Source organism: Myxocyprinus asiaticus, chromosome 6 (genome assembly GCF_019703515.2).
Source record: "Myxocyprinus asiaticus isolate MX2 ecotype Aquarium Trade chromosome 6, UBuf_Myxa_2, whole genome shotgun sequence".
Taxonomy (NCBI): Eukaryota; Metazoa; Chordata; class Actinopteri; order Cypriniformes; family Catostomidae; genus Myxocyprinus; species Myxocyprinus asiaticus.
In genome coordinates, this window is record NC_059349.1 from 47,764,656 (window position 1) to 47,791,463 (window position 26,808).

A 26,808-nucleotide genomic window follows, 5' to 3' on the forward strand; every position below is an offset into this window, starting at 1 on the left:
GAGACACATATTTCCAACTTGAACTCCTTTACAGACAAACCCACTGCTTAATCTGAGAAATACTGATAAGAGAGCAAGACGCAATGGCCAAAGACCTCCACTTACTGTAAGGGGCTGTTCACACCGAACGCTTTTGCAACCATCCAGTTTACCATTCATTTTTCTATGTAAACACGCTAGACGAACATCTTTGTTTCACTTTGTTTTTGTTTATTCAGCGTCTCGTGCATGTATATATGCATGTATATATGCCGTGTTAAGTTAAAAAGAACTTTAAAATATGCTTTGAGACACCTGGTTTCTATTAAACTGCATTTTGTTGTGCTTCATCTAGCCTTTTTTAGCGCAAGAATGCAATTGGTCTGAAGTCATCGCCAGTGCCTGGCACACATCCAAAATTAAAATGCGCCATTTTAGCATTCGAATGTGCATATTTTTCTTAAATTCGACGAATATACAAATTTCTATTTGACAGCCCTACTCCAAATAAACCAAGACCTGTTCCTGTGTTATGTGGAGAGTTACTAACTGGGTGTTCATATGACAACCTGTAGTTTAAAATACAAATTTACTTTTGTTGTAATAAATGAATAATCTGAAAAATAATTCTAAATGGACTATCAGGTAATTCAATATTTCATAAATAATAAAATGATACAATTCTTTAAAAAAGCAGTTCACTTTTAAATATGCTTATAGTAGGGTTGCCACGGTGCATGGTGTTACCTTTAAATCTGTGATCGGCCGATCGTGCCTTGAATCAGGGCCGATCTTTTTTGCATCACGCAAGGAATCACACATACACTGCTACTCTAATGAATGTGCTTGCTCAGCCCTTGAAGCATGACAGAGTGACCTTTGGAGGGTGAGTTGTTGGCAATTCTAAGCATTCACGAACTTAAACTTTCAGACATGATGTAATTCACATGAATATTCCGTTTTATTTTTAAAAATGTGTTAAGAATTACACGTGTATGAATATTAAGTTGCCCATTTTCTAGAGTCATTACGGTAGTTATTCTGACTGCTGCACCGTGAACAGGAAGAGGACAAAGAGGCTGCTAACAGGTATAAAACGAATTAACAAATAAACATGCGAATACAAATCTAAGTACACGTGACAATCAGACGTTGTATGGAGCGACAGAGACTGTTTGAGCCTTCATGAGCGCTTTTAGCTTCACTTCCTTTAACATGAGTGCTCTCAGTGTCAATCAAGCATGTGTGCAGGTGCTCTCAATATCTCATCATCAGTCACTCTATTCTCATATCTATCCTCACTATTCTGTGAGGATCCCAATTTAAATCAGATTAATGTTGATCACAATACCACTAATAACAGATATTACTGTTTAACCTCCAATAACAGCACCGCGTCTTCACGCATTTGCTTAATAATTAGTGATTTGTGTTACAACAAGATGCCAAAGACAGTAAACAAATCATAGATATTAATGATTTCTCACTGGAGCAGTTTTAGTTCTCACACAGAGCTTGTAATGGATATATTTTTCTTATTTTTGAAAGTATCTCTGCTGTGTGTGATGCTCTCATAGTTTTTACTGGTTGCCAGTATGTCGCAATGACCTTTTGATATTGACAACAGAACTATTCATAACTGTTTTCAATACAAATAAATGCTAGCAATTCATAATTAATGTAATTTTTATGTAATTTTGGTAACATTTAATAAAAAGGTTTAATTTCTTTAAGGTTTAATTTAGTTAATCCATTAGGTATCATGAACAAACAATGAACAATATATATTTTTACAGCATTTATTAATCATAATGTTAGTTAATAAAAATACAATTGTTCATTGTTTGTTCATAGTGCATTAAATGTTCATTAATACAACTTTTGATTTTAAAAATGAATATATGTTGTAACTAACATTAACTTCATTAGTCCATGTTAACTACATTAATGTTGTTAAATAATGTAAACAAATGGAACTTTTTGTAGTGTTTCCGTTATTTGTCTGTGTGTGGCATAAACATATATCTGCAGCATATAACTTGCAAAAGTTTGCCAAAGGCACTTTTTAAAAAAATCACTATTGGCCGATCTTAGTGTTAAAAATCTGAGATCTGTATCGGCCTCAAATTTCCTGATGCACCACTAGACAACACCAGTGTGAAATTTTATAACGGGTAAAAGGGGGGAAACATTATGAATGGAACTTTCCATATCAATACAATAGCCTAACAAATAGAATAGCCTTAAATAAAGAATAGTTGCCTAATGAAGAGTTTGCGACCCATGATAAATTATCCTAAATAATGCATTGAAAGCCAGATGTTCTTTTCCAACATATCAAATTACAAAGGCAGCAAAGTACGAGCACTGACAGAAGACGTTTAATTGCAGGTAGCGAATATAATGTACATGGTGGGTAACTGTAAGACGTCATGGAATGCTGTTAAACACATAGACACGTGCTTGAAGAAACACACTTTATTATATATTTAAAAACAGATGACAGAAAAGCTGTCTATGCTCATGTCTGATGCGCTGTTTGTTCAGAGGCGTACAGTCTCGTGGAACACGCGTATGTAAAGGGTTCTCACTCTTTCTTTGTTTCAGTCTTCTGAATAGTATCGTCTATGAGAATGCTGCAAATAACCTCAGACATTCTCAGCTCAGGAGTTGCTTTGAGTTAATTTCGCTTTATTTCCTCAGAGTAGTTCGTTGTGAGAACAACTCTGCAGGATAACTTTATATATGGCCTATACATCTGTGATTAAATCATAAAATAATACAAAAACACGTTCACCTCGAACCATGATTTATATTTCAGTGATTATTAACATCATTATAATTGTTTACATTTATAATTGTTTTTAGATCTTAATTTGTATTAGTAATTTTCAGCCTGTAGTCATAGATGGATAGTTGCGTGACAGTAAATGGAAAGGTGGTTATACAGTTGAAGTCAGACGTTTACATACACTTAGGTTGAAGTCATTAAAATTCATTTTTTAACCACTCCACAGATTTCAAATTAGCAAACTATAGTTTTGGCAAGTAGTTTAGGACATTTACTTGAGTAACTTTTCCAACAATTGTTTACAGACAGATTTTTTCACTTTTAATTGACTATATCACAATTCCAGTGGGTCAGAAGTTTACATACAGTAAGTTAACTGTGCCTTTAAGCAGCTTGGAAAATTTCAGAAAATGGTGATTTAAAAACTGATTTTAAATGTATTTGGCTGAGGTGTATGTAAACTTCTGACTTCAACGGTATATGATTTTTTTATTTTATTTTTGACCACTTCGTTATTTTAATTGCTTTTTTGTTTAGTCTGAAGTGCAATTTGAATTTAGAAATGTCTTTTGGTTTAATTTTTTCGTATTTTAATTTTCAATGCCAAATCACTAAAGCAATAATATTCACCGATCCCGATCAGCCAAGGGGTTGATGATGTAATTCGATATTGTGATTTATATATATATATATATATATATATATATATATATATATATATATATATATAAAAATTGTGAACATATTTCTTGCATATCGCCCAGCCCTAGGAGGGAACAAAACAAATTTATTTACACACATTCAAAGTCATTACCCTTCCGAAGCAGCTAAACTGGGACCTGGGATGAAAGGTAATAAAACACCAACATTAAACACTCAACATCGCACAATAAGTGATGTATTTGCCCAGACAACGAAATACCTGCCCATGATGGAGAGAATGCACGGGTGAAGTAGGTTAGTTGCCAAAGAGATGTTGCTCTTCACAACTACTGAAAAGCCATCCTTCAATAAGTTGAACACATTCTAATAGCCCTTAATTTTTTTCAGTTTAATTTGAATTTTTTGTTAAAATAAATAAAAAAAATAAAGTTCAAAGTCTGAAATCAAGCTGCCTTTTGTTATTGTGTAGGCTACTGCTTAACGAAAATTACCCCATAGTGCCACTTTGCGTCCAACCAGCGGTAATACCGTGTTAGTCGGTTTAAATGTGAACACTGCACTGGTGTGAAAATTATGATATCGTGGCAAGTTTAGCTCATAGTATTGTTTATTTTTCTCTTATGTCTGTAAAATCCACTTGTAAAATGCAATTAAAAAAAATATATAAAAAAACTGTCCGGTAAGAATTCTGACTGGCTGGTTAATTTTTTCATCTACCTTGGCTGGTGGGCTAAAAACTTCAGTTCGGACCCTGGTTTTACAACAGTAATAATGTAGTTTCCATATACCTGTAGTAAAACCATGGTGATTTTTAATAATGGCAGAGCTGTTGAAGTGTTTACCAAATAGACCATTCTTACTTTGGATTTGGCAGTACATTTTTTTTTCTGAACATATCAAATATAATACCGTACCAAAACAGTTACTTTAAAACCATGATACAAATCGAACTGTGAGAAATTTTAACTATTACATGCCTAATAGGCACAGGTCATGAAAATTAGGTACGGAAATTGTTAGGAATTTAACGATTAAGGTTCCGATTTCAATTCCTCTTAATGATTCTGGTTCCTTAACTGCTCCAGTAATGATTCCAGTAGTTCTTTTAGTACTTTTGAGGAAGAATTATTTGAAAATGAGAAATGCAATTCTTATTGGATTTACTGTCTTCTGCAGTCTGTTGCCAAATGATGAGATCCTTTAAGATTTCTACAGAGCAGATATAACAAATCAGAAATAAATGTAATACAATTCTTGTAAAAGTTGTGTTTGCTGACTTAGAGACATATATCCAATCCAATAATTGATCCTAATTAGGCTATATCTGGACTTTATCCAAACAAAACTCGTGTATCTTTAATTAAACATTGTCATATGAACAACCAGTCAGTAACTGCACTGCTTGATTAAAGTCTCACAGGTCTAAGTCACAAGACAAAACAGTAGCAGTTCCAGAGACAGTTTAGACCAGGGGTCGGCAACCTATGGCACGCGGAACCTATGTACCAGCATTGGCACCCGGAGGGGTAATCACTGGCATGCCAGCAACGGCGAGAGAGTTAGACTATTTTATTTATATAAATTCTCCAATCTACATCATGATATAATCCTTCCTCATGATCAAGCAGCATGTTTTCATAAGCTGAATGGGAAACTAAACAAAAAATTAAAATGTGATGAGTCTGCATGATCATGAGGAAGGATTACATCAAGATGTGGATTGGAATGCACGTCATGTGCGAAAAACTTCATATAAATAAAAGAGACTGCTCCTCTCTCGTTGTTGCTAGCGTACTAGTGATTACCCCTCTGTGTGATTTTGAAAAATGTATGACATAAGAAATATTTAAGATTCCACACAATTTCATGATCAGTAATTTAATAAGCAAATTTGTGACTGTGTTCATTCTTTTTGTACAAAAGGACAGGTTTTCCTCATAAATGTTCACACCCCTTTCATAATATTTACAAATATAAGAGATAAAAGATTTTTTTATTTAGTACTATTCTTCAGAATCTACATTACAGATATTTACATATAGTATGCATATAGTAGTGTGTTGCCGTCTTGAGCATCAATGAATGTTTGCACCTTGTGTAATAGTTGTGTACAAGTCCCTCAATTGTCCTAAGTGTCAAAAGCTTGATTTTATATATATACAGACTGTCGATTTAATGCGTTAATTCAGTGTAATGCGTTAAAATTAACACAAGTAATCATGTCCCTGGACCGTGATAAGGAATATTCCTACCATCTGAGCAATTCAAGCTTGAAGTACCACCTGTTTTCTCCAGGGGGCAGTAAGCGTAACTTCAGCTGTTTGGGCAACGCGCTTATACAGAGAACAAACCACACTCACCGACAGCAGACAAAACAAGATGAAAACACATACTTGCGTTCAAACATAGCTTTATGGAGCGCAAATACGAACGCAGGGATTTCAAGACATGTTTGTCCATGTTTCAAACTATGTTTAACTTGACACAGCGACCTAAAAACTGTATGTTTATGACGCGACGCAAAGGTGATGCTCCAAAAGCATCTGACGCAGATGTGCATTGACGCATCCTTAGAAAATCCCTCATAATAAATCTCTCGGACTGATTCAATTGCAAAATAGATGCTGTGAACTGTAGGCCAACGATAGGCAGATGACATAAGTTCAGTAATATGGAAATAAACAAAATATTGCGTACTACGGCACAGCCAATAACCAGGAAAATAAGAAAATAGCACTCCATGTCAAAAAGGTTGCCGACCCCTGGTTTAGACTGTGTTCTGTTGTCTAATGTTGTACTTCAAGCTTATAAGACTTCAACAGTTCTTGTTTCATTTCGAGTTGGACATTCATAACTTGCACATCAGTACAAGATTAATACTATACTGGAAGCGCTGTATGTTTCGCGCTGTACATTCAAAAGAACCGGCTCATCTATAACGTTCTTTCGGGAATCGGACCATACCAGTAGCGCTGTCTGATTCACGCTGTAGATTCAATAGAGCCGGCTCATAAGAGTCATTTGTTTGTGTGTTTTATGCTTTTGACCCAGTAGAGGTGCTGATGGAAACACTGTCAGCGTATTTCAGTATGGTGTTCGCAGGGGAACCGTTACCGGAACCAAAAGTCACGAAGATCATCGGATTCAGTTTTTTTTTTTTTTTGTCAAGAATGGAACCAGTTCCGAACAAGAAACGGTTCTCAGTTCCCAACCCTAATGAAGATGCAAAGACACTGACGAATGAGTCTTAATAAACAGTCAATGAATTAAACACTGAGACATACGCTCAAAAATAGTCACATTATCGACAACAAAAGCAGTTCTATTCTTTCATTCTATTATTGAAACAAGTCCGCAACTTGACTTGATAACCAGACAAATATGTCTGTAATTGGTTACAGTGGTTTAACTAAATGGAGTGGTGTAAATGACACTTTTCACGATTAGTTAATTCGTTAATACATCATTTTTTTTTTTTTTTTTTTACACCTGGCTAATTCAACTAATATGCGGTAGCCTAAATTTCCTTCAAAATGACAACAAGTCCCAAACTTACAATGATACTGAACTTTATAATGACACACAGAAATGGCCATATACCCATGCAATGAATTTACACCTAAAGACAAAACAGAAGATAACTGACGTGGGGTGTATTGGGTTAGAATCTAGGTCACATTGCAAGTGTTGAGCGGGTAATACTAAGAGTGAAGTTAAGGCAGCTGTAAGATTTCTGATGAATTCCTTTGACAGGGTGAGACATGTCAAGTCCCAAAAGAAAAACAGAGCTTATCTGAACAAGACTGATTTCTTATCCTCTTATTACAGCTTATTTGAATGAGAACAACATTTTAATTTTTCATCCCAATTTGGAATGCCCAATTCCCACTACTTAGTAGGTCCTCATGGTGGCGCGGTTACTCAGCTCAATCCGGGTGTCAGAGAACAGTCAAGACGCACGGATCTTATGTGGCTAACTTTGCATGACACCGGGAGACTCACAGAATGTGGAGGCTCATGCTACTCTCCGCAATCCACGCACAACTAACCACGCGCCCCATTGAGAGCGAGAACCACTAATTGCGACCACCAGGAGGTTACCCCATGTGACTCTACCCTCCCTAGCAACCAGGCCAATTTGGTTGCTTAGGAGACCTGGCTGGAGTCACTCAGCACACCCTGGATTCGAACTCGTGACTCCAGGGGCCAGGCCCAGAGAATGACATTTGTTGAGTCATGTTGACTTGCTGACAGGTGTCACACTGTGGAGTTTCCAAACCTTCAATAAAACAGTATCTAAATCTATATGACAAAAATCACACAATATCAACCATCAGAAAGACCAAAAAAAAAAATAAATAAATAAAAATACAACACCAACCAACCACATAAAACCAGATCAAAACACTGAAAGTAAACAGGCAGGTGAGGAGTGTATCTTCCCTGCACGATCTGCACTACTCTACCTATTTTCAGTACAATGATCAAGATAAACAGACCCTGCAAAATTAAAAATCTCTCTACACAGTTTATGTATGTTCAATCCTTATCTCAATCACTCCTCTTTCTATTAATGCAACCATATATTAACATATTCGCCATCTGGACACTATTATAATCCTCATTACAACCATTTTCTCCTCCAGAGCATTTACAAGTTTCTCAAACCGTTTCAAAACATCTAAACAAACTGCGGCCTGCTGCTCTGCCAAATCCCCGCAACTCGAGTGATCCCCGCGGCCGCCTGGGGCGCGCTCATCCCGGCTGATACTCACGGGGAAGGCGCGGATCCGCATCTTGGTGTCCTTCTTGGTGCCTGGTTTGAGGTTGGACATGTTTGGGTTTGGGTCTGGGAGCGATGCCATCCACTGATATCAGGGCAGGTTTGCTGAAGGGAAACGAGGACAAATCTCGCCCTCTTTCCTACCCCCTCCCCCCCCCAAGTTTGTGTCCCTTTCTTTCGCACTCTCTCCCCGTCTCCACAGCGATGGCAGATACAGAAATCTCGCGAGAATGCAATTGTTTTTTCACGGGAATGCAGCCAATATCGCGAGAATGGAGGCCAGCTGGGGTTAACATGTGGTACAGAGCAGTCTGGTGGTGAGCCTAGAGGAAAGAGCAATCTACAAGAATTGACTGGTATATTCATTTAAAACACTGTCACTGACACGAAGTTTGACTATGACATTCTGATCAGTTAGCATTGTTTGTAAGCATTATTTTGTGTGTGGCTGTTTGTTAAATATGATAATTATTATTAGGCTACTTGACGATTATATTTGTCAGGTAGGTTCTTCTAAACAACCTAGAAGAACCCGATTCATTGTAAATACGTTAGTGTAGGTGGCATTCTGTCTATCTATCTATCTATCTGTCTATCTGTCTATCTATCTATGTTTGGACACACTTCACTAAATGTATGTTTCTCATTATTTTAAAAACTTGATCTTGAGGCATATCCTATTTTGAAATGCATGAAAATACTGCAAATATACATTGTGCTTACATATACATTTCTTTACTAAAACTTTTTTTTCAGTTGGAGCAGATTCTTTATAGTTTTTTAAAATGTTTAGTAATAATCATGCGTAATAATTATACAAGAAGAATTAGAAAATGTTGTATAACATTTTTTTTATTTTTTTTATTTTATTTTTATGTGCTTGAGTATAGCATTTTACGCTGCAGGACACTGCTGTGAAGTCTTGTCAAATATACACTGAAGAAAAAGTTCCCGCCAAAATGAAAATTCTCTCATAATTTCCTAACCCTTATGCTGTCCCAGTTTTTTTCTTCTGCTGAACAAAAACAAAGATTTTTAGAAGAACATTTCAGCTCCGTAAGTCCTTTCAGTGCAAGTGAATGGTGACCAGACCAGACCAGACCAGATCAAGCTCCAAAAGTCACATAAAGACATAATAAAAGTAATCCATATGACTCCATTGGTTTAATCTGTGTCTTCAGAAGCAATATAACAGGTTTGGGTGAGAAACAGAACAATATTTAAGTCCTTTTTACTGTAAAAATCCACTTTAACTTTCACATTCTAAAAGTTAAAATAGAAATTTGTAGTAAAAGAGGATTGAAATATTGATCTGTTTCTCACCAAAAGTGATTCCATCACTTCAAAAGACATATTAAACCACTGGAGTCATATGGGTTACTTGTATTCTGCTTTTATGTGATTTTCTGGAGCTTGAAAGGTCTGGTCACCATTCATTTGCATTGAAAGGACCTACAGAGCTGAGATATTCTTCTAAAAAGATTTGTTTGTGTTCAGCAGAAGAAAGAAAGTCACACATCTGGGATGGCATGAGGGTGAGTAAATGAAGAGACAAATTTCATTTTTGGGTGAACTTTCCCTTTAAGAGTTTATCGCCATTTGGCACAATGTAGGCAATAATGAATGAACTGTAAGTAAGAATATGGTTCAAAGTTAGGATATGCTAGAATACTTGTGTTAATTTTATATGGTATATATGGTTAATTCAAAACATACTGCCTCAAGTAGTTGATTACTCACCCTTGTAAAGTTCTAGTAAAAAGTAAAATCAGCACCCTCCACCCTGCAGGTCCTGCCCTGACCATCTGCAGCTGATTTGACTTTGACACTAATGCAGGATGCTGGATTGTGAGTACTGAACCCAAACAATGAGATGAATGTGGTCTGGATGTTGGGATGCACTTTGGATTTGAAAGTTCAGTATGTGTGTGGTAAAACGCCACTTCTTCAACCCTGTTAATTTAATTGCGACATCTTAAAGGCAAAGTGACCATAACCAGGTATACACGAGGTCTGTGGATGTGTAAAATTGCTGTTGCTGTATCCTTAACAGTATACCAGAAAACGAAAACTTTGGATTGGCTCCAGGTTTGGAATGAGTCAGTGATCTCCACTGTGATTTACCTACACTTGTGATGGTGTAATAATTCTCCTCTGGAAAATTCTAGAAAGCTGTTTTGGAGAATATAGGTGCCTTGGCTCATTTTAAGGGTCTTACATAATTTGATAGTGTTTCAACTCTATACCCCCTTGCTGAAAAGATCAGCCTGAATTCCATTCTTTGAAAGGTGGTTTATGCTGGTTGTTAGTGCTGGTGTTGATCTGGAAAAGCTAAGCTAGGTAAAAAGCCTGATTGGGACACCAGCATGTATCCCATGTATCCAGACCAGCATCCAAAACACAATAAATGCTGTTGCATGGATTTCACAAAAAAAAAAAAAAATCAGTAATTTTAACAGTAAAAGAATGTAAAAATGCTTCAGTAAAAAAAAAAAAAAAGTAATTGGTTACGTGTAGTAACGTAACAAGTATGGTAAAAAAAAATATATAAAAAAAAATAATAATAATATATATATATATATATATATATATATCAAGACAATACATGTAATTTTACGGTAAAATATTGTTAACATTTGGTTTTAATAGATTTAAAAAGGATGATTTTACTCTTTAATCAAAGGGATAGTAGACCCCAAATATACTTACCCTCATGCCACCCCAGATGTGTAAGACTTTCTGTCTTCTGCTGAACACAAATGAAGAATGCTGTCAAGATGTACAGTGAAAAAGGAGTTTCAGTTTGGTCTGTTCTTACCAAAACCAACTGGAGCTCTTCAAAAGACATTGATTAATCCAACAGAGTCTTATGGATTACTTTTATGCTCACTTTATCTCCTTTTTGGAGCTTTTGGAGTTCTGGTCACCATTCACTTGCATTGTACGGACCCACAGAGCTGAGATATTCTTTTAAAAATCTTTGTTTGTGTTCAGCAGAAAAAAAGAGAAAGTCACACACATCTAGGTTGGCATGAGTGAATGATAAGAGAATTTTATTTTTGGGTGAACGGTATAACATGTTTAACAAAGAATACATGTACTTTTTACAGTAAACTATTGTTAAAATTACAGTAAAAGAAAATAATCGGGCATTCCCAGAAGTCCCTGTGTGACCCATCCCATTTCATTATATTTTATGGGAATAGTTATGTTTCTTCTTTGTGTACATTGGGTTGTTCTGTGTTTTAGTTTATGTAGTTTAGTTCATTTTTATTGCATTATTTTAGTGTCACAACTGTTACCCTGATGGTGTTTGTGTGAGTGACACTGTTCAATGTCTCTACATGTGTCTTAATTATTAATCCTGGAAGGGCCACTCATGATGAACTTTTAGTCATCATGTGGCCTTTTGTTGTTAGTACAGTGATTGCTGAAGTTATAAGCAGACTTTTAAAGTTCCAGAAGTTTAGTATATGCTATGTCATTCATTTAACAGTATAAATGGTTATTAACTGTAAAATATACAGGCATTCAAATTACATCCCGTGAAACCTGAAACATGGTCACAGTATTTATTTTTTTATAGTACATTTCTGACAACCAAAGCTGCTGGTATTTTACCGTAAATTTAACTGATTTTTCTTTACAGTGTGTGTGTGTAACATTTCTCTATAGGGGTGCTAGTCCCAGATTATTTTCTGTGATTAAGGTCAGTGCAGATTTCAGGGGGAATTTTATTCAAGTTTCAAAGTGCTGATGTGACAGTTTAAAGATGAAGTTAAAGGTGAAGTTTATCTCAATGGTAGTTTAAGTTCTGAGTCTGAAGACTTGTATCAGTAATTTAGTACAGTTCTGGAGCTGGTAGTACTTTTGCTTGTTTAATGATTTTGTAAGAGATAGCTTTAATCAGAACAGTCTTATTTTTAAACCATGCTGCATTTATATGCTAAGTAGCAAATATTCTATGTATTTCTTGATAGAAGTAAAAAAAATATATATATATAATAATAATAATAATAATAATAATAATAAAATATATATATATATATATATATATATACACACACACACAGTGGATATAAAAAGTCTACACACCCCTGTAATTAAAAATTACAACCTATGCAATGCCACTGGAAAACAAAGTGACACATTTCAGATATATATATAAAAAAAAAAACTTCGAATAACTTAACTGCATAAGTGTGCACACCCTTTTATAATTGAGTATGTGGCTGTGTTCAGAATCAACCAATCATCAAGCTCATGTGATATAGTACACACCTGTCTTCACCTGAATTGACTCTGAGTAACTCCAAATAAATCTCAACTGTTCTTATTGGATTTTTCTGTCATCTTCTTGGTTGCATGCTACTACAAGAGCCATGGGCCACAAAGAGCTTACAAAGCATCAACAGGGTCTCATTGTTGAAAGGTATCGCTCAGGTGAGGGCTAAAACATTTTTTCCAAGGCATTAGATATACCATGGAACACAGTAAAGACAGTCATCAACAAGTGGAGAAAGTATGGCACAACAGTGACATTATCAAAACAGGACGTCCCTCCAAAATTGATGAGAAGACAAAGAGAAAACTGGTCAGAGAGGCCGTCAAGAGGCCTACATCAACATTAAAGAAGCCACAGCTCTTTCTGGCAAGTACTGGTTGCTCCCTACATGTGGCAGCTATCTCCTGTATTCTTCTTCTGTCTGGGCTATGGGGCAGGGTGGCAAGTCCAAGCCTTTTCTGATGAAAAAAAAAAAAAAGAAAAACATCCATGCCTGGCAAAAACTTTTATCCAGTCTCCCAAAACCATGTGGCAAAATGTGTTCTGGTCTGATGAGACCAAGATTGAACTTTTTGCCCAAAATTGTAAAAGGTATGTTTGGTGCAAAAACAACACAGCACATCAGCAAAAGATCACCATACCCAGCATCATGCTTTGGGGCTGCTTTTGTTCAGCTGGAACTGGGGATTTAGTGAAGGTGGAGGGAATCATGAATAGCTCCAAGTACCAGTCAATTTTCTGGCGTCTGCTAGAAAGCTGAAAATGAAGAGATCTTTCACCTTTCAGCATGACAATGATCCAAAGCACACAACAAAATCAGCAAAAGAATGGCTTCAGCAAAAAAAGATTAATGTTTTGGAATGGCCCAGCCAGAGCCCAGACCTGAATCCTATAGAAACTCTGTGGGGGGACCTGAAGAGGGCCGTACACAGGAGATGACCACGCAGTTTGACAGATCTGGAACGTTTTTGCAGAGAAGAGTGGGAAAATATACCCAAGTCAAGATGTGCCAAGCTAATAGACACCTGACCAAACAGACTGAGTGCTGTAATCAAATCAAACTAGTATAAGTATTAGTTCAGGGATGTGCACACTTATGCAGTTAGGTTATTCTAAGTTTTTTTTTTTTTTTCTCTGAAATGTGTCACTTTGGTTTTCAGTGGCATTGCATAAGTTGTAATTTTTACATTAAAGGTGCAAAAATTCTGATATGATTTATCTTTAATTTTTTACATCACAAAAACCAGCTGTTTTAACGGGTTGAAATATTTCTCATGATCTTAAAAATATATTATCTGAAGGCATATGCTTAAATATTTGAAATTAATTTTGTAGACAAATATAATTGTGCCACCATATTAATTTCATTATAAAACAAAAATTTAAAGTTTTTGAAATTGATGACTTGGACCAAATAATTAAGAAAAGCAGCCAATAAGTGCCCAACATAGATGGGAACTCCTTCAATACTGTTTAAAAAGCATCCCAGGGTGATACCTCTAGAAGTTGGTTGAGAAAATGTCAAGAGTACATGTCTGCAAATTCAAGGCAAAGGGTGACTACTTTGAAGATGCTAAAATATAACACAGTTTTGATTTATTTTGGATTTTGTTTAGTCACAACATAATTCCCATAGTTCCATTTATGTTATTCCATAGTTTTGATGACTTTACTATTATTCTAAAATTTGAAAAAAAAATTATAATAAAGAATTAGTAAGTGTTTCAAAACTTTTGACCGGTAGTGTGTGTGTGTGTGTATATATATATATATATATATGTGTGAATATATACTGTATATAAACTCAGTAATAAAAGAAACGTCCTCACTTTCAAATGCTTTTATTTTCAGCAATCTTAACATGTGTAAATATTTGTATGAACATAAAAAGATTCCTCAACTAAGACATAAACTGAACAAGTTTCACAGACATGTAACTAACAGAAATGGAATAATGTGTCCCTGAACATGGGGGGAGTCAGTACTCCAAAAGTAACAGTCAGTATCTGGTGTGGCCACCAGCTGGATTAAGTACTGCAGTGCATCTCCTCCTCATGGACTGCACCAGATTTGCCAGTTCTTGCTGTGAGATGTTACCCCACTCTTCCACCAAGGCACTTGCAATTTCCCGGAAATTTCTGGGGGGAATGGCCCTAGCCCTCACCCTCTGATCCAACAGGTCCTAGACGTGCTCAATGGGATTGAGATCCGGGCTCTTCGCTGGCTATGGCAGAACACTGACATTCCTGTCTTGCAGGGAATCATGCACAGAACGAGCAGTATGGCTGGTGGCATTGTCATACTGGAGGGTTATGTCAGGATGAGTCTGCAGGAAGGGTACCACATGAGGGAGGAGGATGTCTTCCCTGTAATGCACAGCTTTGAGATTGCCTGCAATGACAACAAGCTCAGTCAGATGATGCTGTGACACACCGCCCCAGACCATGATGGACCCTCCACCTCCAAATCGATCCCGCTCCAGAGTACAGGCCTCGGTGTAACGCTCATTCCTTTGACGATAAACGCAAGTCCGACCATCACCCCTGGTGAGACAAAACCACGACTCGTCAGTGAAGAGCACTTTTTGTCAGTCCTGTCTAGTTCAGCGGAGGTGGGTTTGTGCCCATAGGCGACGTTGTTGCCGGCGATGTCTGGTAAGGATCTGCCTTACAACAGGCCTACAAGCCCTCAGTCCAGCCTCTCTCAGCCTATTGCGGACAGTTTGAGCACTGATGGAGGGATTGTGCGTTTCCGGTGTAACTCGGGCAGTTGTTGATTGCTATTCTGTCCCGCAGGTGTGATATTCGTATGTACAGATCCTGTGCAGGTGTTGTTACATGTGGTCTACCACTGCGAGGATGATCAGCTGTCCTTCCTGTCACTCTGTTGCGCTGTCTTAGGCGTCTCACAGTATGGACATTGCAATTTATTGCCCTGGCCACATCTGCAGTCCTCATGCCTCCATGCAGCATGCCTAAGGCACGTTCACGCAGATGAGCGGGGACCCCGGGCATCTTTCTTTTGGTGTTTTTCAGAGTCAGTAGAAAGTTCTCTTTAGTGTCCTAAGTTTTTTAACTGTTAGTGTCTTAACGACCGTTCCACAGGTGCATGTTCATTAATTGTTTATGGTTCATTGAACAAGCATGGAAAACGTTGTTTAAACCCTTTACAATAAAGATCTGTATAGTTATTTGGATTTTTACAAAATTATCTTTAAAATACAGTGTCCTGAAAAAGGGACGTTTCTTTTTTTGCTGAGTTTATATAGTGCAAATTTGTGCACTATGATTGCAAGTCTGTAAATATGCAATTATTAAACATTTGTATGATAGTTTTGAAGCCAGACTTGTTAGCTGGAGTTAGCCAAGCAGACTAAACTTTGTCTAAATTATGTTTCTTAAATGACACATCAAAGGTCTAATGGATCATTTGTTATGTGCTGGTGTGCTAAATTGGAAAGTAATGTTTGCTATCTGAATTTGAATGTTAATATAGAGCAACAAACCTTTTAGTATCTAGGACTGTCTGCATGCATGTTAAGGCAAATAGTAAACAACATCTAGTCAGCATTAGTGTAAATAGTTATAGATAAACTGATATATTATAGATAAGACTCGATTTTTAGAAAGTTACATTGCAGAGCATGAACTGGCATTGTGTTTCAATGCCTCTCTTAACCAGCAGGTGGGAGTGTAGCAGTTTAATGGCTAATATGGTGACATGAACACAATGCTGTTGCCAAGCACTTGGATACCTTAAATGCTAGATGGCTATTTAATATAATTAAATGAATATTACTTATTTGGTATGTGTTGGCGTAAGAAGAGTTTCTTCACTAACATATGCGCAAAGAGTTTCTTTGATTTACTGGGCTGAATCTGAGCTCTCTCATCATCTTTGCACTCACAGACCCAAGTGAAAGCATATTTCCCACCATAGCATTTCTAAAATGAAATAAAAATATGAATAGTGCAATCCAAGAGCTGAATCGTAGCAGTTTAGCGCTGCACAGTTGTTGCACTTGTTTTGAAGTTCCTGTAACTCAACTGGTAGAGCATGGCACAGGAAATGCCAATGTTGCGGGTTTGGTACCCAGCGAATACACAAACTGATAAATGTATAGCTTGAATGCACTGTAAATCGTTTTGGATAAAAGAGTATTGCAAATGACTAATCCTGGTGTTGGACTGCATTTCTGAGTGATGCTGTCAGAAACCTCACACACATCTAGGTGTGAAAACTGTGTGTTGCTCAAGACAGATGAAATAAGAGGCTAGGCAAGACAAGGCAAGAGTGCGATGGGGTGTGGCTGCCTGGGCGTTTGTACTTTCTGATAAGTATTTTAGCAGAAGGGGATTTTCATGAGGTCATATCTAGATATTCAAATGCACATTGGTCAGCTACTTGTATTTTTGGAGTTGGACGTTGCACTTGGCTAGATCCGTAACTGACCATGAGACTGGAGTCTTACGTTTCTGGGTAGAAGATTTGATTTGTTGCCATCCTAAATGCTAAAAAAAATAACTGCACTAACATTGTGGATGATTGAACAGTTATGAACAAATCAGTTTAATCCTTAAATGCATGGGTGTTTCTCCAAACATTATTACATACTCTGGTTTTTAGCGACCCGGCACGTGTATCTATCACAAATGGATTTACAAAATGCCCAGATAGCTCCAGATTTTAAAAACATCTTCGAGACAATTAGAAAATAATAGAATGGAATGTATTCTGATATATTGTATTTTGATGTTTTATTTTTCATTTATCAAATAGATAATGCAACAGATATTAAATAGGATTCATTTCTTCAATAGTGAAATTTTATAAGATGCAACTCAAACACATATTGAGCTACACATAGCACATAAGCTAAACATATGTATTTTCTTGAACGCTTTTTGAGTCTGAATAGATGCACATCTTGTTTGAGTTATAAACTTAATTTTAGTAATACATTACATTGGCTCAACCAGTGGCTTGAGTTTGGGGGAAGGACAATATGTTTGTCTGACCAATGGAAAATGGGAGAATGCTTGGGAAAACAGTTTCAAAAACAACCAGATTTTTGCAATTCTGTTTGGTGCCTCTAGTGGTGCAGAAAGAACATACATTAGCTTTAACACTGTTCACAAAATTACACCTCAGTCCAAGCTGACACAATCATAGCGGTGGGAAAAAAGATTTTATCTGTCCAAAGGCTTATAACTTAAAGAGATATCGTTAATCCATTGACAGTTCCCTCAGGCTAACTTTGCTCACAAATATGCTATTGTTTCACTTTAGCCTCGTGGGAAGAAGCATTTTGGCTTGATGCAATGATTATGATTATTACTGTTATACAATTGTCAGAACGTCAGTATAAAGATGTGTTCCAGTCCTGTAGCTTAAAAAGTGCATTTATGAAAGAAAGAAATCATCAACACAAATCGTCAAAGTCTGGGGACATAGACTCAGTGTACCAAGTTGTTCATTATAACTCATTTATAATTCATACCTCATAATGATATCTGTCTCGTTTTAAATGATTGTTTCGTTAAGTATGGCCCATCTTTGGAGAACTCTGTGAGGTTATTTATCTGTTTTATGCACATGACTATGACGCTCATATTGGATGTGAACTATTTCCAGGCGTTATGGTGAAAGCATCTGAGCTGGAATTTAATATTGCTAATAAAGTCTAAATATAGGACTTTGAGTGTGTCAGCATTTCTTTGCAGGGGTCAGCGGCAAACAACACGGGACACTAATGAAGGAATGAACCAGCAGCAGACAGGAGCATTCCTCTTATGAGTGCTTTTTAATTTCAGATTTCCCAACATTTGCAATAGTATAGCAGAAAGTCTCTTTATATCTCCATGCAATGCAAGGGCCCACATCTTTGCCCTGTTTCATAGATAGAACAAGTTATTCCATTTATATGAAATATAAAAAAGACAAGTCATAATATGTGTTTTTAATTAGTGAATATGGTCGTTTTTGATTTCATGTTGACTTAACATGTCATACAAAGGCATACATATAAACACTCACACATCTACACAAACGCATACATGTAGTTCACTTTTTTTAGGTGATGTTTAGGGGTGGGTGAATCTGAAATTTTACATAACTTCAAAATTATAGCAGACTATACAGTTGTGTTCAATGATATCTCATTTCTGAATGCACTATATGTGTGTGTGTGTATGTGTGTTTGTCATATATATATATATATATATATATATATATATATATATATATATATATATATATATATATATATATATATATATATATAGTGCATTTAGAAAGTATTCAGACCCCTTAATTTTTTCACATTTTGTTTTGTTGCAGCCTTATGCTAAAATGCTTTAAATTATTTTATTTTTCCACATCAATCTACACTCCATACCCCATGATGACAAAGCAAAAACCAGATTTTTGATAATTTTGAAAAATTATTAAAAAGAAAAAAACTGAAATATCACACTGACATAAGTATTCAGACCCTTTGCTATGACATGTGATATGTATCTCAGGTGCATCCCATTTCTTTGGATCATCTTTGAGATGTTTCTACTATTGGAGTCTACCTGTGGCAATATTCAATTGATTGGACATGATTTGGAAAGGCACACACCTGTCTATATAAGGTCTCACAGCTGAAAATACATATCAGAGCAAAAACCAAGCCATGAGGTCAAAGGAACTGCCTGCAGAGCTCAGAGACAGGATTGTGTCGAAGCACAGATCTGGTGAAGGCTACAATTTGTTTTTGGCTCCATTGAAGGTTGCCAAGAGCACAGTGGCCTCCATAATTCTTAAATGGAAGAAGTTTGGAACAACCAGGACTCTTCCTAGAGCTGGCCGCCCATCCAAACTGAGCAATCGCTGGAGAAGGGATTGAAGATGGTTAAAGAGGTGACCAAAAACCCGATGGTCACTCTGGTTGAGCTCCAGAGATCATGTGTGGAGATGGGAGGACTTGCAGAAGGACAACCATCAATGCAACACTCCACCGATCTGGACTTTATGGCAGAGTGGCCAGACAGAAGCCTCTCCTCAGTGCAAATAAAGCTCCTAAAGGACTCTCAGACTGTGAGAAACAAGAATCTCTGGTCTGATGAAACGAAGATTGAACTGTTTGGTCTCAATTCCAAGCGTCATGTTTGGAGGAAACCAGGCACCGCTCATCACCTGTGCAATACCATCCCAATGGTGAAGCATGGTGGTGGTAGCATTATGCTGTGGGGAAGTTTTTCAGTGGCAGGGACTGGGGGACTGCTCAGAGTTGAAGTAAAGCTAAACGCAGCAAAATACAGAGATATCCTTCATGAAAACCTGGTCCAACAGGACAATGACCCTAAACACACAACCAAGACAATGGAAGAGTGGCTTAGGGACAACTCTGTGAATGTCCTTGAGTGGCCCAGCCAGAGCCCGGACTTGAACCCAATCAAACATCTCTGGAGAGACCTGAAAATGGCTGTCCACCGACGGTCCGCATCCAACTTGACAGAGCTTGAGAGGATCTGCAGAGAAGACTGGCAGAAAATCCCCAAATCCAGGTGTGCAAAGCTTTCCGCATCATACCCAAAAAGATTTGAGGCTGTAATCGCTGCCAAAGGTGCTTCAACTAAGTACTGAATTAAGGGTTTGAATACTTATGTCACTGTGATAATTCAGTTTTTTCTTTTTAATAAATTTGCAAAGTTATCAAAAATCTATTTTTTGCTTTGTCATTATGGTGTATGGAGTGCAGGTTGATGTGAGAAAAAAAAACATAATTTAAAGCATTTTAGCATAAGACTGCAACATAACAAAATGTGAAAAAACTGTGTCTGAGTACTTTCTGAATGCATATATATGTGTGTGTGTATATATATATATATATATATATATATATATATATATATATATATATATATATATATATATAATACATACAGTTGTGCTTAAAAGTTTGCATACCCTGGCAGAAATTGTGAAATTTTGGCATTGATTTTGAAAATATGACTGATCATGCAAAAAATGTCTTTTATTTAAGGATAGTGATCATATGAAGCCATTTATCACATATTTGTTTGGCTCCTTTTTAAATCATAATGATAACAGAAATCACCCAAATGGCCCTGATCAAAAGTTTACATACCTTTGTTACAGACACACAAGGTGACACACACAGGTTTAAATAGCAATTAAAGTTTAATTTCCCACACCTGTGGCTTTTTAAATTGCAATTAGTGCCTGTGTATAAATAGTCAATGAGTTTGTTGAAAATTCAGGGATCACTTGATACCAAGCCAAGGTCAGGTAGACCAAGAAAGATTTCAGCCACAACTGCCAGAATAATTGTTTGGGATACAAAGAAAAACCCACAGGTAACCTAGGAGAAATACAGGCTGCTCTGGAAAAAAGACGGTGTGGTTGTTTCAAGGAGCAAAATACAACGATACTTAAACAAAAATGAGCTGCATGGTCGAGTTGCCAGAAAGAAGCCTTTACTGCGCCAATGCCACAAATGACAACACCTTGACACGCCTCACAGCTTCTGACACACTGTAATTTGGAGTGACTAAACCAAAATAGAGCTTTATGGTCACAACCATAAGCGCTATGTTTGAAGAGGGGTCAACAAGGCCTATAGTGAAAAGAATACCATCCCCACTGTGAAGCATGGTGGTGGCTCACTGATGTTTTGGGGCTGTGTGAGCTCTAAAGGCATGGGTAATCTTGTGAATATTGATGGCAAGATGAATGCAACATGTTATCAGAAAATACTGGCAGACAATTTGCATTCTTCTGCACAAAAGCTGCGCATGGGACACTCTTGGACTTTCCAGCATGACAATAACCCCAAGCACAAGGCCAAGTTGACCCTCCAGTGGTTAGCAGAAAAAGGTGAAGGTTCTGGAGTGGCCATCACTGTCTCCTGACCTTAATATCATCGAGCCACTCTGGGGAGATCTCAAACGTGTGGTTCATGCAAGACGACCAAAGACTTTGCATGACCTGGAGGCATTTTCCAAGACGAATGGGCAGCTATTCCACCTGCAAGAATTTAGGGCTTCATAGACAACTATTACAAAAGACTGCACGCTGTCATTGATGCTAAAGGGGGCAATACATAGTATTAAGAACTAAGGGTATGCAGACTTTTTGTTTTATGATTGTGCCATTCTGTTATAACCTACAGTTGAATATAAATCCCATAAGAAATAAAAGAAATGTTTTGTCTGCTCACTCATGTTTTCTTTAAAAATGGTACATATATTACCAATTCTCCAAGGGTATGCAAACCTTTGAGCACAACTGTATATTTACACTGATAAGCCACAACATTAAAACCGCTGACAGGTGAAGTGAATAACATTTATTATCCCATTACAATGGCACCTGTCAAGGGGTGGGATATGTTAGGCTCCTAGTTAACAGTCAGTTCTGGATCAGAGCATCTCCAAAATGGCAGGTCATATGGGGTGTTCCCCTACCAAAAGTGGTCCAAGGAAGGACAACCAGTGAACCAGTGACAGAGTCATGGGCGACCAAGGCTCATTGATGTGCGTGGGGAGCGAAGGCAATCCCGTCTGGTCTGATCCCACAGAAGAGCTACTGTAGCACAAATTGCTGAAAAACTTAATGCTGGACTTGATAGAAGGATGTCAGAACACACAGTGCATCGCAGCTTGCTGCGTATGGGGCTGCATAGTCGCTTACAGGTCAGAGTGCCCATGCTGACCCTTGTCCACCGCCGAAAGCGCCTACAATGGGCACGTGAGCATCAGAACTGGACCATGGAGCAATGGAAGAAGGTGGCCTAGTCTGATGAATCACTTTTTCTTTTAGATCATGTGGACGGCCGGGTGCGTGTGCGTCATTTATCTGGGGAAGAGATGGCAGTAGGATGCATCATGGGAAGAAGGCCGGCCAGCAGAGGCAGCGTGATGCTCTGGGCAATGTTGGGAAACCTTGGCTTCTGGCATTCATGTGGATGTTACTTTGACACGGACCACCTACCTAAAGATTGTTGCAGACCACATATAAATACAGTATATGCGCTCCTCATTTCCTTTTTTGTGCAATTAAAATTTCATGAATGCTATTTTAATTTGCAAGGTCTGAAATCACAGTACAAGAGCCCAGATCTTTGCACTGTAGCTTAAAGTATCACATTACATAAAAAGGAGAAGTATTGTTGCTTAAGTTCAGACAAAGAGATTTAAAAATGGCAAAAAAGAGAAGGACATGATTTTATGAATTTCACTTTATTTTGTCTTAGCAGCCAGTCTCACGCCCCATGAATAAGAGATGCACAGTATGTAATATCCAGGCGACATGTTTTACGCCAAGACCATCTGTGAATTTAAACAGCCCTTTCACAAATAATCAATCATCCATCAGGCTTAATCAAAGAGAGAGCAGTCACCCACTGAACTGCATCATTTCCCCACACCTCTCTTTCAGATCTCTCTTATGCTGAGCGTATGGCCCAAAGGTGCGGTCACAAATTTTTGGCAAGGGGTGCTGCAGTTAAGGCGGATGATATACACATCATGCAAGTGCAACGAGGGCATCAGATAACCATGTCTCCCTGGGGATCATGTCTATTACCGAACACACACATACATACAAAACGCAATGGAACATTTTCACCAGCAATTAAGTCATTCAGTAAGACAGCCAAGGCATTAGTTTCATTCTACCACAATCAAAACTGTTGTTGTGTCAGTGTGAATGAGAAATAACCATAAAACACAATATAATTGTTCAGACAAAATATCTATTAAAATGAACCCCTATTCTAAAATATTAAGCTATTAAGAAATGTCCTACCTGTTACTTGAAGACACCAAATGTGGCCTTGCACACAGGGGTGTTGCAAAGAAATGTCTTCATGAGATTTTCAATATCCAAGGTGTCAATCTCTGTGTGTATGTGCATTAATCTAACATGTGTGAGTCTTTGCTGGCTCATGCTACTTCGTAGTCAAGTCTTCAGCTGTCTCCAGCGATTAAACGGATAAATAAGTGAGGGATACAACAACAACACAAGCTATTCATTTTAAACACAAAGTTTGGGAGACAGTCCGATGCTCAGAGGTTTTAGTGCCATCCGCAGGGCAACGAAACATGAGATCACTAAAGCTCTGTACTGTTTTTAGTTTTTTGTAAATTATTATAATTTCGAAGGATGAGCTTTCACATGAGTAAAGCACAATATTCTTCTGAAGCAAAAATCTTAAAATTGAGGATTGATTAATTTGTTTATATTAATATAAACTGTAATATTACACAACAATATTTATTATTAAACACTATAATCATAAAATAACACAATTTAATCTTAATTTATTGTCAAATTACTGTTTCATTGTTAACAATTGTTAAGTTTTTTTTTTTTTTTTTTTTTTTGCTTTTGTGGAAATAAAAGAAAAAAGGGAAACTATCCATCACAAGGGCTCTCTTCAGTTCGGCGGGGCCTTGCCCACAAGCGCGAAACATCTCTCCGAAACGGAACGCTGTTTTTATTAACATAAATCACAGATATACTGAAAGCGAAAATTGTATAATATATACTACATAAATACAATGAAATATATGAAATCTCATTGATACTGTTTTCCAGTCTTGCTCACCAGGGGGTGCTTCAGCACCCTCAGCACCCCCCTTCCCGCGCCTTTGCTATGGCCTTCGATCCACATGAAATTGTAGAATTTGCAGAAACACAGAATCTTGATTTTATTTTTGTGAGGCTTGTACATTTGTCAGCATTATCAATAGTCAGGCTGTCTTAGTGATTGACAGACCATCTTGGTGCATCACTCTTCCCAATTCTACAAATAAGCAAAAATCTCAGACAAAACTCACCTAAAACCTATCAGCATTCAGTTTAGCAGGCGGCTATATATATTTATAGTTTATTTTTCACTACTAAATAACAATGAAAGGAGTTTTTTCCTTGCTATGGTCAGTTCAGCTTGTTTACAGGGGGCTTTCAGAGAACAAGGCTTTTCTATAAAGCTGCTTTGAAACTATGTGTATTGTGAAAAGTGATATACAATATTTACATTTATGCATTTGGCAGACGCTTTTATCCAAAGCGACTTACAGTGCCCTTATTACAGGGACAATCCCCCTGGAGCAACCTGGAGTTAAGTGCCTTGCTCAAGGACACAATGGTGGTGGCTGTGGGGACTGAACCAGCAACCTTCTGATTACCAGTTATGTGCTTTAGCCCACTACGCCACCACCACTCCACATATAAATGACTAGAATATATACAAACTTATTTTCTCAAGAAAACATGACAATTGTGAGTTCATATTAGTTTTTTCTCAAACAAAGACTGATGATGAGATATTGAGAGCACCTGCACGCATGTTTGATTGACACCAAGAGTGCTCATGTTGAAGAGAGTAAAGCTAAAAGCGCTCATGAAGGCAGTCTATCGCTCCACATGATTGTGACGACTCGCGTTACATCACGTGTACTCAGATAAATATATATATATGGCACTTTTCATACCACTGTCTCCTTAAGATGATTCGCTTTTGTTTTCCTCTTGTAAGTTGCTTTGGATAAAAGCGTCTGCCAAGTGAATAAATGTAAATGTATACGTATACATATATATATAGTATAGGGTTCTTGAGTTGGCTAAATGCTACTTTGAAGATTAAAAAATTTCTTAATGTAACAATATGGGTTCTTCAGATTAGTGTTTTGATTTCTGGGTTCTTTAAAGCACCAGTTCATAGATGGTTTTCTGAAGAACTAGAGAATAAAAAGTCATTTTGTGAAACTTCTAAATGTTCTCCTATGCCATCAGTCTGTAAATCTTTTTTGGTTATAATTTGAAACTTTTAAGTTTGTTAAACTTTTATGTAACCTTATTTAAACCTTTTTGTAAATGTGACGTGACCTCATTAGAACGTGGGCGTTAACAGCAGAAATCTCGCACATTGCATTATCTGATCACACAGGTGATGTCACTGCATTATGAAACCCACTGTGCATTTCGACACACAGTGATGAAGGCCTCAGTGTCTCAGTGTGTGGGTGGCGCAAATGACTGTCTTTGCTCGGCTATTTTGTGGGTTGTTGTTTTCACTCTTAGTCTCTCACCCATCTATCTACAATGGGAGCAAGAGACGCGACAAAACTAGATCGCTTCCCCTATAATTAACACATTTCTCTACACTGCAAGATGGTAGACAGGTTGATAAAAATGGTAGCAATCTAGTTTTGTCATGTTGCATTATAGTGACACTGTCTCTCTATTTTCAGATTTCAAAGTGGTTTATTGGCATGCTTTACTGGTTGGTGGACAAACAGATAGTCCTGGACCAAACTCATACCATTGGTTGAGTAAGTATTGCTGTGTCAGGCTGGTCGGGATGCTCAAACAAACCAGACTGATCTCAGAGTGAAATCAGAAACAGTAGGTTGACTTTTCTTATCGATAATCGGTCTGTGCTTACCGAAATGTGAAAAACTGCCCCCAGTGGCCAAAGCGGTAACTGTTGTTGGGCGTATGGGAATGTGTAAGCTTTTTTTCCAAGTGAAATGTCCACGGAGGGGCGCCAGAAGCGAGTTTTTTTTTAGCTGTATAGGCTATAATGCAGTAAAGAGGTATGCATAAATAAACTTAACCCGCAGTTATAGTAAGACACTTGCAATGTAAGTGAATGGGGCCAGTCCATAAATGTTATAATGCTCACAGTTTCAAAAGTTTATCCACAAGAATTGTACATTATTTATGATAATGATTTTAGTGTGATTAAAATCAGGGATTGTCCAGCATTCTGGAGTTTACCAGATTACAGGGCTTACTGGCATTACGTTGTCATGACTTTACACAGATAAGGTTAGTAAGCAATTTTATTAACCTACAATCATGTTACACTTCTATTAAATGAGCCTTATAGTAGTTTTTTTTTTTTTAATAAACGAGGGAGTCAAAATAATTTTTTGTGGTAATCAACATTATGCCACAAATGCTGTCGATTGATCTTGGCTTGTATCAAACCTGGAACATTCCTTTCATTTAATTAATATTTGAAAAACTTTTGTCTGGCAAATCAAAGTAAGTGTGATATAGACAAGGTTCAATTCAATGACGATTCAATATTTGTGATTCAAAACTTTTGTAAAAATATTTGTTACTTTGAAAAATATGTTTGCAAACATTTTTGAATGTAAAGATAGAAATACAAAATTATGATTAAGATGTGTACACTTGCACATTTCAAGGTGTAAGGAAAATGTAACATTACACAATAAAAAAAATCATTCCAAAAACGTTTGAAACTAACATTTATACAAA

At 37.2% G+C, this 26,808-nt stretch overlaps 1 protein-coding gene and 1 long non-coding RNA gene across 2 annotated transcripts in view; one reads left to right on the plus strand and one right to left on the minus strand.

The window, feature by feature from the left end:
* Positions 1-8,413, minus strand: part of LOC127442066 (cullin-3-A-like) — a 34,654-nt gene extending 26,241 nt beyond the window's left edge. Inside the window, exon 1 of the mRNA XM_051699781.1 lies at positions 8,209-8,413. Within this exon, the coding sequence (XP_051555741.1) occupies positions 8,209-8,298 (90 nt within the window). The 5' untranslated portion in view covers positions 8,299-8,413. The remainder of the gene's footprint in view (positions 1-8,208) is intronic.
* A 114-nt stretch (positions 8,414-8,527) lies between these two features.
* Positions 8,528-26,458, plus strand: LOC127442091 (uncharacterized). Its single transcript, XR_007897435.1, has 3 exons — positions 8,528-8,572; positions 10,006-10,064; positions 25,770-26,458. It is a non-coding gene; the product is annotated as an uncharacterized LOC127442091 (long non-coding RNA).
* The last annotated feature ends 350 nt before the right edge of the window (positions 26,459-26,808 follow it).